We start from the raw sequence: 17,832 nt of genomic DNA on the forward strand, positions 1-17,832 counted from the left end.
CTGGACCCAAAGAGACAAAGAGAAACCCTTAGAAAACTTCATCTAATCTGAAATGTCTGCAGTCAACCAGAGTTGCTATTTGGTGAAATCAGGTAAATATCTTCCCGATTTCTTAAAAAAAAAAAAAAAAAAACATCTGACAAGGACGATAAAACTGTGATTTTTCCTTAAGAACAATCCACACATTTCAGCATTAAAGTCTTTCTTATGAAACAGATATTTTAACAGCTGTCTGAATCCACACAAACTGCAAAAAGCAAAGAGTTTCATGTAAGTTGTATCCATTGTCTTTTTAAACAGACCAGTGAGGAGGACTTTGCAACAGTGCAACCAACAAAGAGATAAATGCATGTACAAGAAGCCACAGGTCCTGTGTCCATGCCCTGAGGGGTCAGAGCTGCAGAATGAGGGCGGCCTACGCCATATTAGGTAGGTGGTTTTAATATTGTGGCTCATCAGTGTATAGCTGTGTGTCGTCTGCATAATTTTGATAAAGTTTGTTGTAATTCTGTATAAAGGCAACATGTAAACAGCAATGGCCCTAATATTGAACCTTGAGGGACCCCACATACGATGTCAGATATTTTAGACATAAAATAGGATGTGAATAAGGGCTGAGCCAGAAAGTCCTGCAGCACATAATGGGTCACGTCATGTAATACGAACACTTCACAGCTTTGTGAATCTGACAGGTTGGACTCGGCCTCCTGCTGCCAGTCAGTCAACACACTCGCTCCTGTGAGTGTGTGTGGTCACGGTTTTAACTTTTAACTGCAGTCTAATGTCTCTGGTCAACATCGTCCACCACCAGCTTCACTGCACTGAACTGTGATAAGACTGAGCAGCTCTCTGACAGCAGTGTGTGTGTGTTTGTGTGTTAATGCACTCATGTGTGACCTGTATCTGTAGTCAGAAACAAATGATCCGTCCCGGGGGGAGAGCTGATGAATAATGGATCTGACAGTCTACAGTTTCCATCACTCTGGGCTGCAGCCAAACACTCAGCAAGTCACCATGTTAGTTTACAGTCTGCTGTTTTACTGTCTGACTCCAGCTCAACAACACACAGGTTTTTATTTCCCGCTCCGACCAATCAGCAGCAAGTATCACATCTGTCCCATCATTTTTCAGTCAACACAGAGCAGTTAACTTAACATTTGTCTTGTTGAGTGAAGAAATATGTTGATTGCCTGTATTACCATGCATTACTAAAAGTGATATACAGTAATTATAAGCAAATACATGCTCTAAAGGATCATCTATCTACTGTAAGTTTCTCCTCCTTTTTCCATCCAAACCAACAAACTTCTCCGACCTGCTGAATGCTACAGCAGCTCAACAGAACCCATAATAGACTCTTAACACTCTAATAACAAAGTGTAAAACTTCCTGCAGGTGTTTTCAGAGTAAGAGTCCAGTTTTACCCTGTGAGTATGTGACAGGAAGGACAACAGCAACACTAAAGGAGCAGGAAAATACTCACAATATGAACAAAGTAGAATAAATAGAATTACCGCCAACCAGTCCAGTTGTAGTTAGTTTCTGTGAGGTCACAGTGACCCTGACCTTTAACCTTTGACCACGGTGCCATGATCACAATTTAGCGTGCTAACAATTGTTAATTAGCCCTAACAGACAAACTACAGCGGAGACTGATGGGGCCGTCATTAGATTTGCAGGTGTTTGTTCTTAAACCAAAGTGCTGGACCTGATGATGGCACAAAACTTCAAAGTTAAAGGACCTCATTGTGGCGTTAGAGAGAACGTCAGAGAATCACTGATGTCTGCAGGACTCATCATCTGGGGAACATGAATGTCACAGTAAGCCATCAAATATATGTCCAGATATTTGAGTCTGGACCAGAGTCGTGTCTGATCACCACTAAAGAAAGCTAAATCCTGCCCACTATTAAAAAAAAACATGTCCAGTGAAAAAACCTTCAGATACAGAGAACTGTTCACAAGATTTAGCTCTCACTGTAGAAAAGACAGAAGAAGGAATGAAAACAGACGAACGTTCTGCAGATGTTGTCTCAGCTTACACTCCCTTTGTTGTATTTACACAGCGGTTCTCAGCACTGACACAGGCTGTCACATCAACACCTATTCATCCTCTAAATGTTTGCTGGGTACCTGCCCACCGTTCACTGTGTGCCAGCCTCTGCTGCTGCATCAATCTCAAACAAAACCTGCAGCCCCAACCTTAAAAACTGCCTCTCTCTCTCTGTTCGTCTGCCCAGCAGTCACCTCCACAGCCAGCAGCTCCAAACACTCAGAGAGCGACCGGGATTTTTAAACAAAGAGCTCCCACTCACTGCGACTTGTTTACAGGAAGAGGAAGATTTAAAGGGAGACTGAGAAAGGGACGGCTCCAACACAACCATCTCGGAGAGGCTGTATTTATTTAAAACCTTTGCCATTGGCTGCGCCAGCCTCAGCTTGCTTGAACTGCTGCAGAGCAGAACATAAATAAAGATCTATTACATCTTGGCACAGCAGCAAATTAAATTTAAAGAAAAACATTTGTAAGCACTGAATGCATGTAGCATGTGGCTCATGTTGGCATCAATCAAAGAACAAAGCAGCGGTGTGTATGTTGAAGGAGACTGATGAGCCTGAAGTCTTATAAATCACACAGCTCCACTCGTCCTGGTATTTCAAACTCTCCTTAATTAAAAGAAACATGAAGGTAATGAGTAAAACAAAACAACATCCACAACGCCTGGTGTTTAAAGAAACTTTATCACCAATTAGACTGAGGTGAGTTTGATCCCTGCAGCAGACAATGTGACCCTGAATGCTCCAGTAACCTGTGGGTTTAATCTGATATTCCAAACTAACTCTGCTTCTTCAGTATCAAACACCTGTCCTTCATATTTTCATGAAATCTAACTGCAGCATCTGTACATGTGGTCTGTCCATATAGCTTCAATAGCTTTCTACACTTCAGTTTTGGAGATGTGAGCTTCAGAGTTGGTGTACTGATATAAATATTCATATCAGAGAAATGTTCTTTAGTGACAGAGGAGAAATAGTTTTTCCCTCCTTCACAGAGAAGTCAAAGGTCATGGTCAGCTACCAAAACTATTTTCCATTTCACAAGAGTCCTGGATAAGTAAGAACACCCTGCACTGGATCTTCATAAAGGATAAGTCTAGTGTTCTATATCCTATAAAAAAAACAACAACAATGGTTTAGTCTCAGTTCTAAGCTCAAGACAGGTCAGAAAGACATAGTTCCATTTTTAAAGCACACCACAGAAAACAGTACAGACTATCATTCTATTAGTGCTGTAGTCAACCAAAGAAAATCATGGTTGACTGAAGTCATACCTTCTCTTCAACCAGTCAACTGATGCAGGGGGGGCTCTGCCTGGCAGCCTGAATGAATTATAAATAAACATAAAACCTTGTTTTAACCTAATTATTTTACACCAAAATAACAACAGACTCAGAGCAGACCAGTGTGCTAACTATTAATCTAAATGTTATTGAAACAGCAACAAAGCCAAGTTCAACATCCAAATCACAGGTTAAAGGTAACATTAGAACTGAAGCACTGTGGTGTTACAGAGACGCCCCGGCCCACACATTATATTCTCCAGATGTTAGGGAACACACCCCAGATTTATATAGAATACTGAACAATGCTAATCCTGATTCACACTCAGAGTCTCAATCATTAAACACAAAAGTTGACAAAGCATCTTTGATGCTGCATTTACCAAGACACCCCCATTTTCACAGGTAGACTGTCCCTCCCGACACAAAAAATAATGGATTAATCCTGGAAGGCTTCAGACGCACTTTTTTCCTTATGAAAGTAACACCAGCGACTGTCTGACCAATGAGAATTTGGTCGCACGAGAGCGAATCGACCAACCAATCAACCAGCTGACCAGGAGACCATAGTCCTGCCTTCTACATAAATAAAGCTGCCATAAATAATTCTCCCACCTTCCATTTTTAGCCTCAATCAATTTGTTGGTCCAACATTTTGGTCCAGAGTTACATATCTCACCAACAATCAATAGATGGACATAATACAGGCATTCGTGGTTACCAGGGGATACACCCCAATAACTTTAGTGATCTTTTCTTTTAGGGTTGACATTTTAGTTTGAGTAAAATGTTGGTTGGACTGCTGTGACATTCTGTGGAGATGTTCATGGTCCCCAGAGAAAGAATCCTATTGACTTTAGCCTTTAGCTCACAGCGCAGTACAGCAGGAGTCTTGTGACAGGCCTGCTGTTTTTCCACAGGTTACTGAGGTAACCACCTGATCAGCGGTGAGGGAGCAGCGAGTTTCCGTCTTCACCCAGATTTCCTCATGTATAAAGCATCTGTTCCAGGCTGTTTGGGTTCCAGCAGACGTGTTTCTAAGCTAATCGTACACACAGTGACGAAACAGTTTGTCAGAGGCCCCAAGAAAAGCTCCTTGAACAGAAAAACAACTTAATTAAACACTGGGGCTGAATGGACGAAGGAGAGTGCCAACGCTGTATCCCACAGGAAAGACAATGAGAGAGGAAGTGTGAGAGTGTGTATGTAAAGCCTCATTACTTATATTATTAACTTTACACAGTCGCAGTTACTCCTCAGCTCCAGCTTAAGATGAGAACGATGCTCTTAATGATTTCTGTAAGAACATGAGGTTAAAAGATCATTTACTGAAAGAATTTGAGGATTATAATGATGCATTCAAGTCATGTCGTATTTACAAGCTGCCAACTGGGGAAAACAGGCAGTAAACACTAAACAAATCCCCAGATACTGGCAGCCCAGGCTCAAAGTTTAAAGTTAGGCCTATTTCTACAGCAGAATACATCACTAATGAATAATGTTTGTGGTTAACAGCGATTTAACTTCAGAAGAAAACGATGGAATACACTAAAATGTAAAACTTAAAGAAACCTTTGTAGAACACTTTATGGGTCTTTACTTTTTTAACATGAAGGGAAGGCAACAGTAACTCACTTCTTTTATCAGTGAAACTGTTTAGTAAAATGTCAGAAAATAGTGGAAGGTGTGCATAATAATTTAGAAAAACCAAAGTTTGTTTCTAATGTCACATTTAGTTTTTATTGATGCAGTTAACTTTTAAACCTCAGCAAAGCATAGAAACTTATTTTTGATATTCTGAGATTGCGTTTTCTCTCAGGTTTTTTATGCTAAAAGTGAAAATGCTCGTAAAAAAAGATGGGACTGCACTCAACGTAGCAGAGACGTCAACACCAACAAATCATGGAGCAGAGTTTTTAATAAGCACCAGCTCTCTGTCGAACATTAAAACGTATGCAGACGACTACTTTCTCACTGTTTCAAGTCACATCAACATCATTTTTCATAACCTTATATCTGTGAGCTTTTATTTTAGCCACTGGATGTTTGGATCTTAAGATAGAAGAAGAACTTGAGTTTGAGTAAAGACTGATGTCCACAGTCGTGTCATTGTTTTTGAACCACATGACCCACTTCACCACAGACAGTCTGAGACCTGACTCTGGTTCTACTCACCTGATTCTACAACATCTAAAAGGTGAAGAAAGGGAATCAATCTGAAACCTGAATGCATCATGGTCCGCTCAGAGAGTCCAGACAGCCCCTCACCTGTCCTCCCTGCAGCTCTGCAGACTAACACTAATTGCTTCACCACCTGCGTGAGTCCACCGCTCTGTAACCAGGCGAACATCATCAGCACAATCGCCGGCTCATTACCAGGCAGACATTCTGTGACGATGCCTTGGGGATGGCATGACTATTTTGAGGGATGACCTAATTGAAATTAGCAGCAGGGGGGCGGGACACAGAGGAAATTATGGATTTTACACTTTGTCCTTCTTTAACCTTGACACACTTCTGCTGGATTCTCCCTGTTAGAAACGTAAACTAATGACAGCTAACGTTTCTCATCATCATTACCTGACCATAAAATACATCTTAACCTATTTTTATACAAGTTTTCTCACTTTATAAGATGATTATGTTAAACTGCTTGTCAGTGGAGGCATCACACCGAAATTATTTGGTCTTTTTTTAAGTCTAAATTTGAGGGCAGATTATATGTTTCTAGGTGAACTGTAACTGTACTAATGTCTCCTCTAAAGCAGCTCCTGGGGGCCTAGATGCAGCAGTTTAGTTGGAGCTAGTTAGCGTCGACCTCCTGCTGTTCACCACCACCATCACCAGCTGCCTCCCATCCCACCTCCAGCATCCCCCATACCCACCCTGGGCAACTGTACCAGTCAACCAGACGCTAACATGAAGAGATGTGGAGGCAGCTGTCTGCTGCGTGTACAGAGGGAACTACAGTGGCTGTACAGTCGAAGAGGGATTGTCTGTAAATTTTGGGCCAAACAAACTCGACAGATGATGACCAGCGGACCGACAACACATAATAATGTTCTGTTCATCCAGAAAACATCACAGAAAGACAAACAAAACACACTATCCAACAATACTACACATGCTCCTGTGAATCAGTCTCATTTCATGCTGATGTTTGAAGCAAAAACACCAAACATCCACTGCTTCAAGCGTCTAAAATATGAGGATTTGATGTTTGTCTTTGTTGGACATCATAATAAACTGAATATCTTTAGTTTTCAAGTAAACACAACATCAAAGACACTACATCACCACAGCTCAAGCTGAGAGATCGTACAGCGAGCATTTTTTCACGATTTTCCGACATTTTATAGACAAAACAATTAATCAAATAATCAAGAACATAATCAGCAGATAAATATATGATCAGCAGGAAATGAATTATCAATTGTTTCTAGTTAAAACTCTGAACATTCTCTGCATCCAGCTTCTCCAGTGTGATGATTTGCTGCTTTTAGACATGGTAATGTCTACATGGTAAGCTTATTTCAACTTCCATTGCCATTCATGGTCCCTAGAGGGTGAATCATAATGTTCTAATGACCTTTTCCTCAGCAGAGTTCTCAGCTGCTATAACACTGTCTGATTGATGACAGGCAGTATGAAAACCGACACAGCAGACGTAGAGATATCGTCTTCTTACTTGTCAGAACTTGGTGCCTAAATTACCCACAATGCAACCAAACAGTTTCAGTTTGGTGATGTTAGTAGCAGCTGATGGAGCCAGCAGCATCACACATTTACCTCAATTCTTATCACGTGTCCTGAACATCTGGAAACAAATCAATGGAGTTCAAAATTTCAGCTTCAACACAAACAAAACTAATTGATCCCATTCCTGCTCCCCAGAGAATGAACCCTTTAGGCTTTAATGAATCCTGACCTTTCCTGCAGGACAAACTGAGCAGTTTTATCCTCCTAACAATAACAAACAACCAGAAATGTCTTATTTAATCCAACACTTTAGTGGGTGTACAGAACATCCCAGAGACATTTTTTTTTTCTTTAACTGCCAAATTATAAACAACAGTAACATGATTGTTTACAATAGAAAACATCTGGGAATCTAACGGCACATCTGGCAGTGATCCCAAATCAGTGTCTCACTGACAGTGTGAAAAACCTGTCACTTCATATCTGCTTCCAATTACATGTAACTGCTGTAATTGTCTAACAGGATTAACCCTGTGTGGCTTTCACACGCCTCTCCCTGCAGACGAGCCTCAGCTCAGGTGTGTCGACACCTGAGGCCCCCTCGGTCTGAGGAGCAGACAGGTACAGAACCAGTCTGAGCAGGAGGACGAACCCGAGGAAGAGCAAGTCGCCTCTGGGGTAAACATCTGTTCAGTTGCTGTATGAGTCTGAAAGCTGCAGGTCAAAGTGAGTCGGCCTCTGCAGAGTCTGCCGGTATTCACAGGATGAACTGAAGACTTAAGGTAAAAGGACAGTCCTCCAAAACGAAGACTTTTCTGTTGAAGCACGTCAGAGTTTACATTATACTTTTAGCTGGTATCGTGTGTAGTTGTCTGTTAGATGAAAAATGGCCAAAAAAATAAAACAAATAAAAAGTCTAATATTGTGTGACTGATAAAATATGTTGCCAAGAAAACTGAAGATAACTCCAGTAGTTTTTAACCTGAGTCTTATTTTCCATTTGTTTGGGTGTAAATGACTGATTGGGGCAAAACTCTAAAATCCAAAAATCCAATGGGCAATGTCCATGGAAATGGACGTCACTAAGTTCTTGTTTTTTCCACTGACAGGTTCAGATTGTTCTTCTCAGAGTCTGACAACATGATGATAGGATTCCTACAGAGACAGAGCTCTTTATTAAAGAGTCAGATCCTTTTGGTTTAACCAGAAACATCTCTATATATCACCACCAGACTCCACTGAGAAAAGCAGGAATTTTACTGAGCAGAACACAGGAGCTGCTGGAATACCACTGCCTCCATCTGTGTGTTTGTGTTATTGTGTGACTTTCAGTGGTGGAAGAAGTAATCAGATAGATGGAGTCTGATATTCCAGGAATTCTCGCAAAGTTTACAGATCTCTACAGAGCTTTTCAGCCTCTTTTAGCTCCTGGTTTTGGTTTTCTGGTACGTTCACTATCTGGTTCAGTCTGTGTTCCGATAAACTCACTGTACACGACCACTTGGTGAAGAAAGTGGAACATCCAGTTTTATAGAGCCAGACAGTTTTATAAGAAATTGGTGGAGACCAAAACTGGAGTTAAAAGGAGAGAGAATACTGGACGCAAACTCTAGTCTAGCAGACTCTAATGAGATGATCCATGTAGATCAATGCCTACAGGATGTGTAACTTGCCTAATGTTTGATAACATGTAAAGTTTACAAGGCGTTAATTTGCTTGTGTTTTGTTTTTTGCCCCAAAGTCGCCAGAAAACCAAATAATGCGACGTGAAATTTGCTTGTTGGTTCAGTTTTTTGCTTTGTAGCAAAAACAAAGAACCCAAAACACATCTGCTTCCAGTCTCTGCTCTTTTTTCTTCTTCTCTTACTACTTTAGAGTCTCTGGAGTCGTGACACGGAGCTGTACGCCTCGACCCCCCGCCACTGTTAGCTTGTAATGTCGGTGATCGGGGAATCTAAGCTCATTCTCCCACTGCACTCAATGGAGGCTGATCTGGATAAGAGGATCAGACTAATGCCTGAAATGTAAATGTAAATGTTCTGTAAATACTTGAAAAGCCTTGTTGAGGCTCATCAAATCCTTTTGTGCACGCCAACATCTGCCTGAAGCGCCTCCACATTCACCTGCTTAGATCCCCTCCACCAGCCGGTGAATGGGGAAGAAAAGGACCGAAACGAGGACTTTGACCGACCCGCGTCCTCAACGCAGGCCTTTTATCGCTGGCCTTTTTTCTGCATCGTTTTTTTTTTTAGGGTTTTCGAGAGACAAGAGCCATCGAACATCCAGGATCGAAGGGAGACCACACACTCGCAAGGCAGCTGAGGAGTGGAGAAAACAAGGAGAAAAGTGGAGGACAAATCAAATGGCTCTCCACCAGCTACTCTACGGGGGCTCCACTTGTTCTCCGCTGCCATGGGCCCCGGTGTGAGTGGCCCCCCTTTTCAGAGGCGCTGTGGGCCACCCGGATCTGCCCCGTCATCCATTACAGCGTCCAGAGCGGCGGTGGGCACCAAGGAGGAGGAGGGGGAGGACGGTGGGGGGGTGACGGTGGTGGCAGAGCGCCAGGCGGACACCAGCAGAGACAAGATGGTTGGCGAACCAAAAAAAACACCCTCAACTATCCCTCATCCCTCAACCGCCCAGAAACGAGAGGGGAGACAAATGAGGAGGAGGATTTAAAAAAAGGGTGGAGGGGGAGGACAAGGGGGGGCAGACAGTAGAAGGATGAAGGCATGAGGCTCTGAAAAGGGGGAGAAATGTGGGACAACAGGGTGACGGAAGATGTGCAGCAGCACAGAGGAGAGCGGTGAAAGGAGGAGAGAAAATGAGAGATTAAGAGCTGAGGAGAGCAAAAGGAAAAAGGAACCGGACAGAAAAAATGTTAAAGAAGATTGAAGAGTGAGAAACAAAAAAAAGAAAGAGAGAAAGAGAGAGGGAGAGAGAGGGAGAGAGAGAGCTGGCCCTGAGGAAACACACTGCAAAAAAATCTCCGTAACCTCAGACTCTCGTGCTGTCAATCTGAACGCCGTTCAAACCCTGAAACCTTTATTTAAAATGCCGGTTTGAAAAACATACATGTGTCATCCAGCTGAGTGAACAGAGCAAAAAAACAGGGAGCTTAAAATCTCATCTTCTTTTTCTGCTTTTTCTAAATCTGATCTAAATGTACTGCAACCTAAAACTTTATTTCACCGACCTGCTTCAAACATTTTCTTTGATTCAGTGTTTTGTTAAGATGCTCAGAGTTGTTCTTGGAAATTACTTTAAACCATAAATAACTCTTTTCCCATGTTTGTACTTGTTTTATTAAAAAACAGAACCCTCCATGAAGCCTCAGACGGTGTCTCTGCTTCTCAAACTGCGACTCAAACATTTAATATCTTATTTTCATTTTCTAAAAATATATATTAGCTGTGTTTCCTGCAAGACACGAACTTCAGGCTGCAGAATTAATCAAATATTGATCAGGATATTTCATCCCAAGGTTAAATGAACATGAAGTTGATGTTTAAAACAACAGAGAGTAGACGATAAAACTAAAATCAATGCCTCATTCTGCAGCCGTACTCTCACAGTTACTGTGAACTGATGTGATGTTTGAGAGCAGGACGAAATAAAACTGAGGTGAAAATCACTTAAACTGCTCTGTTCCTTTTAGACCAGGTTTTCAAAGCTCAGCACGGCTGATATTCATCAAAGCAACAGAGAAATGAAAACTGACACTAACTGTTCAGTCAGATTTATAATCGTATTGACTCACTCTTAAATCAGATACTTCCTGGTTTAAATCAGAGTTTTTCAGTCTGTGTTTAAATTCTTTTATTGCTAGAAAATGTATTGTCTTTAAAGCTTAAACTCAGACACTGATGCCCTCATTTGCCCTGCTTTAAGTCGGAGTTCAGATTCTTCACTGACACCAGACGAGGACCAACCAACTGAATCTGGGACCAAACGACTTGTTGGGACGGGTGTTTTTTTACAGTGTGCGAGGGGACGAAGGCCTGAGAACAGAGATGGGAGACACAGTGAGATGGGGGGTGGGGGGGTAACGAGGCTGGGGATGTTAACGAAGACTAATGAAGGCAGGAGTGCTGCTTAACCTGCGCTCCATCGCTCTGTGAGGCCTCCAACCTCGAGGTGTCGGAGGAAGAATGTGTGTGTGTCTGTGTGTGTGTGTGTGTGTGTGTGTGTGTTTGTGCCTCCCCTCACCTCCCCCCTCCCTCACCCCCCCCTCCTCCTAACACACTGCGCTCCCACACTTCTGCTCCAGCTTCACAGTGTGACAGCGTCCTCTCCTCCTCGCCGCCGCCACTGGGACAAATCACAGTGCCATCATGCGTCACGCTTAAATGCCCCCCCACCCTCCACTGAAACCACCACCCCTCACCCTCTTCTTTTCTCTGTTGCCCTGCACCCCAGTCCCCACCCCCCCATCCCACCCTCCCTCCTCAATCTACCCCCCTCACACCTCCCTTCCTTCTGTAGTTGCCCCCTTTCCTACTGTTACAAAACAAATCTCCCCTCTGACAGCATAATTCACCGGGGCCGGGGCCTGAGGAGGCAGCGGTAGCGGTGGTGGCGGTGCAGGACTGGACTGGCTGGGCTGCGTCCTCCTCCTCCTCCTCCGCCGACCTCTGCCGAGGACCCGGCTGGTTGTTTCCCCCACGTAACCCCTCGGCCCCGCATTCAGCCGAGGGCCAGCGCAGAGAAAGACGAGGGGCGACTCAGACCGGTGTCTGCCTGACTGAATGCCGCTGAGCCTAATACCCACTAATCTGGTCATCAAATACCCCCGCTGCCATGACTGGAAATCTGCTCTGGGCTTTTTTTTTCTTTCGCCAGTGGGGCAGAGAAGGACGTCTGCCCGGCTGGAGGTGATTTGGATGGAGATGGAGGGATAAGGCGAAGGAAAGAAAGGAGGATGGTGGGAAATAAAGACATGAATGTAAAGGAGAGGAAGAGGTCACCTGAGGTCGCCACAGTCTCTCCACAAACAACAAACACAATCCAGATGAGGTTATTTACTGTAGTTAATTCTCAATATGAAGCTGAAACATGTTAGAAACCCTGAGCTTCAAAATCCATCAAATCCTGAGTTTGACCAGGTTTTCTGATCAAAGAACCCTTCAAACTCATTCTTTCATCCTGATTTACATTAAAGAACATTCTTGTAAATCTGAATTAACAGCTTTAAAAAATAGTGTTTTACACAAGAAAAAGTTTCTATTTCTCAAATTAAGCATAAAAAAGTTTTGGTGCCGATACTGGAGATAATGACTTATGTTCCCACACTGCTGACTTGAACATGCTAATTTAACGAGCCAAGACTTACTTTTATCACTCAATCATGATTGGACCAAAATAGTCACATGACACACAGTTTGAGACGATAAAAAGGTGTAATATTTACTGAATATAACAGCTTGGTATGGCTTTAAACAGAATAATAATCTGGTGATTTCCAGGTGTTGTAGTGATGAGTTAACAACAGGCTGCACCTGCAGCAGGTTGGGGTTTTGGGGGGTCAGGGGGTATCGTGGTTTTGTCTCTCTGTATCTTGAGATCGTATCGTTTGTGTTTGGTTTCGTCTCAGTTTCAGAATCGTTACATCCCTAACAGATACCGAAATTCACTTACTGTATCATCACTGAATTGCAGACAATTATTGAATAACTATTTGGTTTGTTCTGCAGCTGTGGCCGAGTCGGACGATACATACGTACGGACACGTAGAATCAGAGTTTTCTGTACAGCCTGACACCACAAACTTTTACGAACGAGAGGAACAAAAGAACCGTCAGGAGCTAAAACAAACCCCAGAGTCAAAACGCCGAACAACAAAGACTCAAAAAGATGGAAGGAGAAAACTGTCTTCTGCAACTTCTGTATAAAATAATTAATTCTCTGAATTTACTACAACTGTAGAAGTGAAGGATCTGAGCTCCGTCTTTTACCAGTGAGAGACAGTAAATACTCTCGGTCACGTCCTGTCCTTTCCGTGTCTCGTCCACCTCGGCCTCCTGCCTGTGTTTGACTGACAGACTGCCTGACTGTGACGGCCATCTGTCTGCACACTCCCTGTTAGACAACAAGAGGCCTGCAGGCTCAGACGGAGCGCAGGGCACGACTGGCACTGCCCATTCACAAATATCTTTTTGGGGGCCGAGGACAGATGGTGCCGAGTTTTCTCCTCATGTGTCTTTTCTTTCCACCGTCGACCATTCCTGCGCTGCCTCCTCGGCGAGCTGGCACCTCCTTTTGTGCCGCCACATTTCATCAAAACAGCCCAAATGAAAAGGGAGGAGGGCGCGGGGGGGCCGAGGCTTTCTGCAGGTACCGAACCATCCAGCGCTGCTGATCTGGACTCGCTGGCCCGGCCACAAAAGGTTTCACATCTCTTCAGCTAAAACTGGCTCCGACCAGCCTTCTCTCCCCCATCCACCCCCCAGCCCTCCTAATCTTTGTTTCACGTCTCACCCCCCGAAAAAAGATTCAGCCAAGCAGATCAGTGTCGTCTCTGGCACACTGCGACTGCACCGTGAGGCTGGGGAGGGCAAACCAGAGGATAAGAGCTTCAGACTCATGGTGACAAATCCTGATTCATCTCCACTGACTTCTTAAAGCTGCTAAACCCCCGCCATCATCACAAACACTCATTGTTGTGATCAAAACTACAACAAATCCAACTGAAATCTATCCTTAAGACAACAAAAATGTGTCCGCTGAATTTAGAGAAATGAGTCTAAACTGATGCTCGAGACAGGAGGAATATTTGTGCATTCGCAGGTTTGGATGTTTCCCTCGGTGCAGCATCATGTAGCATCAGCGAGGTGTGAGGACAAACTGATACAGAGCAAAGGACATTTTCCACACAGCTGAGAGGAAACACAAAGAGGAACGATCAAATCATCCATCTACAGAACAGGTTGTTTTCTGCTGTTTACATTATCGAGAACAAACTATGACCAAGGGATGGGCATTTGAAGAAATGTGAAAATTCAGGACCAATTACCAATGAATCATTATTTTTTACACTGAAAAGAAAGAAGAGGAAATGATCCAATAACAATCCTCTGAAACAAAGCTGAACCAAAGCATCAATCGTCTCAAACTTTTACACCAATGTGGACGACAAGTCTAAGAAATCTAAATCTTCACGAGTCCAACACAAACTGAACAAGCTCCATCTGCTGAAGGACGTCATGTGATACGACTGAGAGCTCCTGAAGAGCTACTAAATGGACCTGGACTGTTTTCACTGACTCGTCTGTGAGAAGCTCCATCAGCTTCAGAGACGTTTAAAAAGGTCTTCAGCATCGCTCATACAACTCAAGTGAAAGGAAACAGGAAGTGTCTGAAGTGTATTGTTTTACTTTTGACAGGAAACCATCAGTAGAACAAAAAAATATTTCTGGGGAATTTGAAGTTCAGGTTGATGCAACGTTTCTACATAACTTCAATGAGTAAACAGATCTAACTTGGCTTGTGATTATTAGACAATTTAAACTTGAACTTTCACTGTTCCTAATCTCAGATTAATATTCTGAGTATTCAGTCACTTTAGTTGAAATAAGAAACTTGCTTCATTTGTTGGTACCTGCTCTATTCTCCAGTCCAGTGAAAGTAATTAATTACGTGATGATCAAACAGCTCTGAGGCAGCCACGCCCGACTGTCACATCCTCTGTTTAACATGAGTACAAATAGAAATCTAAACATTGTGGCAATGTCGACCATTTGCTAAACTCCCAGTCAAACAGTGAACAGACCAATCCCACAAAAAGTCAAATTACACAGGTGATCAATGAGATCCGCTGCTGTACAACACCCCAAGTAATAAGTGAATGTATTTATCTCCAATCTTTCAAGAACAAAAGTCACAAAGTGCTTCACAATAGAAAATAAATACAACAGTTAAAACAATATAAAACCCTGCACAGCTTCTTAAAGGTATCGACACTGTCCACAGATCTTAAGTCCTGGACCGCTTGACCACCAGAAGGTGTTGGTCTGAAGACCTCAGAGACCTGCTGATGGATGTTGTGGAGGCTCTGAGAGTGAAACCACAGTCTCGACCTGAACCCTGAACAAAGAACATTCTGGATCATCCAGGGATGTTTTGTTCAGGCAGAGGAATAAAGAGTTGCAATAATGGAGCCGTGATGAAATAAAAGCAGGAATGACACATCACTTTTTATGGTGGTTCTGATCTAAACTGGTGGAAACAGGGGTCAGTTCTCTGGATGGAACCAAAGTTCCAAGAGTCCTGAGCAGAACCTGGTTCTAGAGTCAGAGAGTCAGCAACACAGAGGCTCTGCTGCTGCTGTACGTCAGAAAAAGGAGGTTTATCAGCTCCTGATTGGCCCAGATCAAAGTACAGGGACCTCGAAGGAAAACCTCCAACCTGTCGAGCACAAAGCCCGTCGTTCTTTAAACCTGAGTCCCTTCATTTCTGTGGTCAGGCAGGTTGGAGCAGTCACAACAAACAGATGCCACTTAAACCTGAAACAGGCCGATTTTAGCTCCAAAAACCCCCAGAATCAAACAGATCCAGGCCTAAACAGAGACCTCAGTCCACAGTCACTGCGCAGAGACATCTTTATCCCTCTGCTCTCTGACTGTAAACGCCTCAGAACGGGAGATAAAACAGATGTCTGCTGGTGTATAGCTCTGTTTCCAGTGATAGTATCTGTCACTGAGATGCATTACAGGATTACTGCTGCTGTTGTTGCCAGATATGGAGCCTCTGACAGTCTTAATAAGCCAGTCAGACTACCGTGTCCAAACTTCTCTCTTCATGCTTGACAGCTCGGGTTTGGGGCTGATATGTGACGCCCCCCGCGACCCCTCAACGTTTTAATCTGCGGTCCCACAGACCGGGGGACCACCAGAAGGTGGGACCCGGGGAGGGATCACCGAGCAGACAACACGACACAACCTCACAACCACAAAACCACAAAACCACAGCAGAAAAACCTCCTTAAAAACACTTCAGATTCTGTATCAGGGCGCGTTACGCAGCGCAGGTTCAATCCGGGTCACAACACACAGCACGTTAGGATTCGAACAAAAAACACACAGACCTCCACTTCTTCTTCTGTGGTTTGTTTCAGACGCAGCTCACCTGGAGCTGCTGCGCAACCACCGCAAAGTTCCCGCAGCAAAGTTGAACCGTGCGCAGTGAGAAGGTTTAAAGGTTTCAGGAAAACAGTGAGTCTCACCTCGTTGGCAGAGGAGGATGAGCAGAGCAGCCAGCAGCAGACAGCAGCCTCTGGTCTCCATGTTGGGGGAAATCTCGCAGATGCGGGAAATAAACAGATCAGACAGTGATTTTTTGGAGGGAGCAGGTCCCGGTCGGTGCTCTGCCCTCACAGCTCCATGCTGCTCCGCTCCGCTCAGCTCAGCTCCTGCCGGTGGCGTCGGTCGCTCTGAGGGCTGGTTGTCGCCGCTGTGTGTGTGTGTGTGTGTGTGTGGTACAGATCCCGGGTCCCGGTGCGCAGCTCCGCTCCGTCCGCTCTCCTCCACACCGACTGACTGACTGAGGACGAGCCGCCAGACTGAGGCTGTGCACCGCCCACAGCCCCGCGGCCACACCGGTCTCACTTTCTCCAAACCACAACACACTGTCCACACACTGATGATTCAGTTAACTGTTCTTCTGTGTTTGTTTCTTAAGGAAAGTTAGGAGGGAAAGGAGGAAAATCTGAAAAAAAATCCTGTGAGGAAGAGAAAATGGAAAAGGAAGGAAATAAATAAAGGAAACAGGAGGAAAGGAAATAAAAAGATGGAGAACACAGATTATAATATGATGAAAAAACTGAGAGGGAGAAGAGATAAATGAAGAGAAGAAGGAGGGAAAACAGAGGAAGAAATGAAAGCAGAGATTCACCAACCTCACACACTCTGAACCAGCAACTAGACCCACATTAATGTAAAATCCTGCTCCGTGTTATCAGAATATAAACTGAGATATTAAAGGTTTTAAGATCCTCACAGTTTCTATTAATCAATGAATCTAATTAGCACGAGCTCATTAACCCTTTGGGACAGGGTCTGTGTGTGTGTGGTGGATAATCCAGCAGGAAACGTGTGTGTTTACAGAGTGTAAACGTAGAGATAACAGGGTCGTACCTTTCATCTGGATGTTACTCTGACACGAACCAGCCACCTAAACATTGTTGGACACCACCACACTCCCCAATGGCAGCGGCCTCCCCCTCAGCAGGAGACTGTGACTGTGGTCAGGTGCAGCAGCAGCAGCTGGTGACTCTCAGCCTGCAGACAGCAGGGAGTCATTAACACCACGTAAAGAGTAATTGAGTGAAACAGCAAAGAGGAAGAGTTTTTTGGGAGGTGGGGGCGTTTTGTTTTCAAGTGTGTGTGTGTGTGTGTGGTGGAGCTCATGGGGCCGCTGACCTCCTGACCCCTGAAAGACACTTCCACCCCGCTCTGAAATGGAGACCAAAGCATCAGCAGTGACCCAGAAATCACAATTCACTCTGGGAAAGTGTCTCAGTGTGTGTGTGTGTGTGTGTGTGTGTGTGTGTGGACTCCATTTCTAAGTGTGTATAGAAGGAAGAATGAAACACAACACACAGCATTATCTGCAGAGGTGTTTTATATACCAACAATTACTAAACTTTAAATGTAAGGCTTCTTAAACAGACGCAGGAATATTTAAAATAACTTCATAACCTTTATTCAAGTGAAATAAAATTACACTTTTGTATAAGTAGAAGCACAGAGACCACAATGTAAAAGTAGCCAAGTTAAAAGTCCCTCAAAATCCTATG

At 43.8% G+C, this 17,832-nt stretch overlaps 1 protein-coding gene across 1 annotated transcript in view; it reads right to left on the reverse strand.

Annotated features, from left to right (window-relative positions):
- Positions 1–16,772, reverse strand: part of ptprz1a (protein tyrosine phosphatase receptor type Z1a) — a 78,894-nt gene extending 62,122 nt beyond the window's left edge. Inside the window, 1 exon segment of the mRNA XM_018704916.2 lies at positions 16,261–16,772. Within this exon segment, the coding sequence (XP_018560432.1) occupies positions 16,261–16,321 (61 nt within the window). The 5' untranslated portion in view covers positions 16,322–16,772.
- Between the last annotated feature and the right edge of the window lie 1,060 nt (positions 16,773–17,832).

The sequence above is a fragment of the Lates calcarifer genome, linkage group LG10 (genome assembly GCF_001640805.2).
Source record: "Lates calcarifer isolate ASB-BC8 linkage group LG10, TLL_Latcal_v3, whole genome shotgun sequence".
Taxonomy (NCBI): Eukaryota; Metazoa; Chordata; class Actinopteri; family Centropomidae; genus Lates; species Lates calcarifer.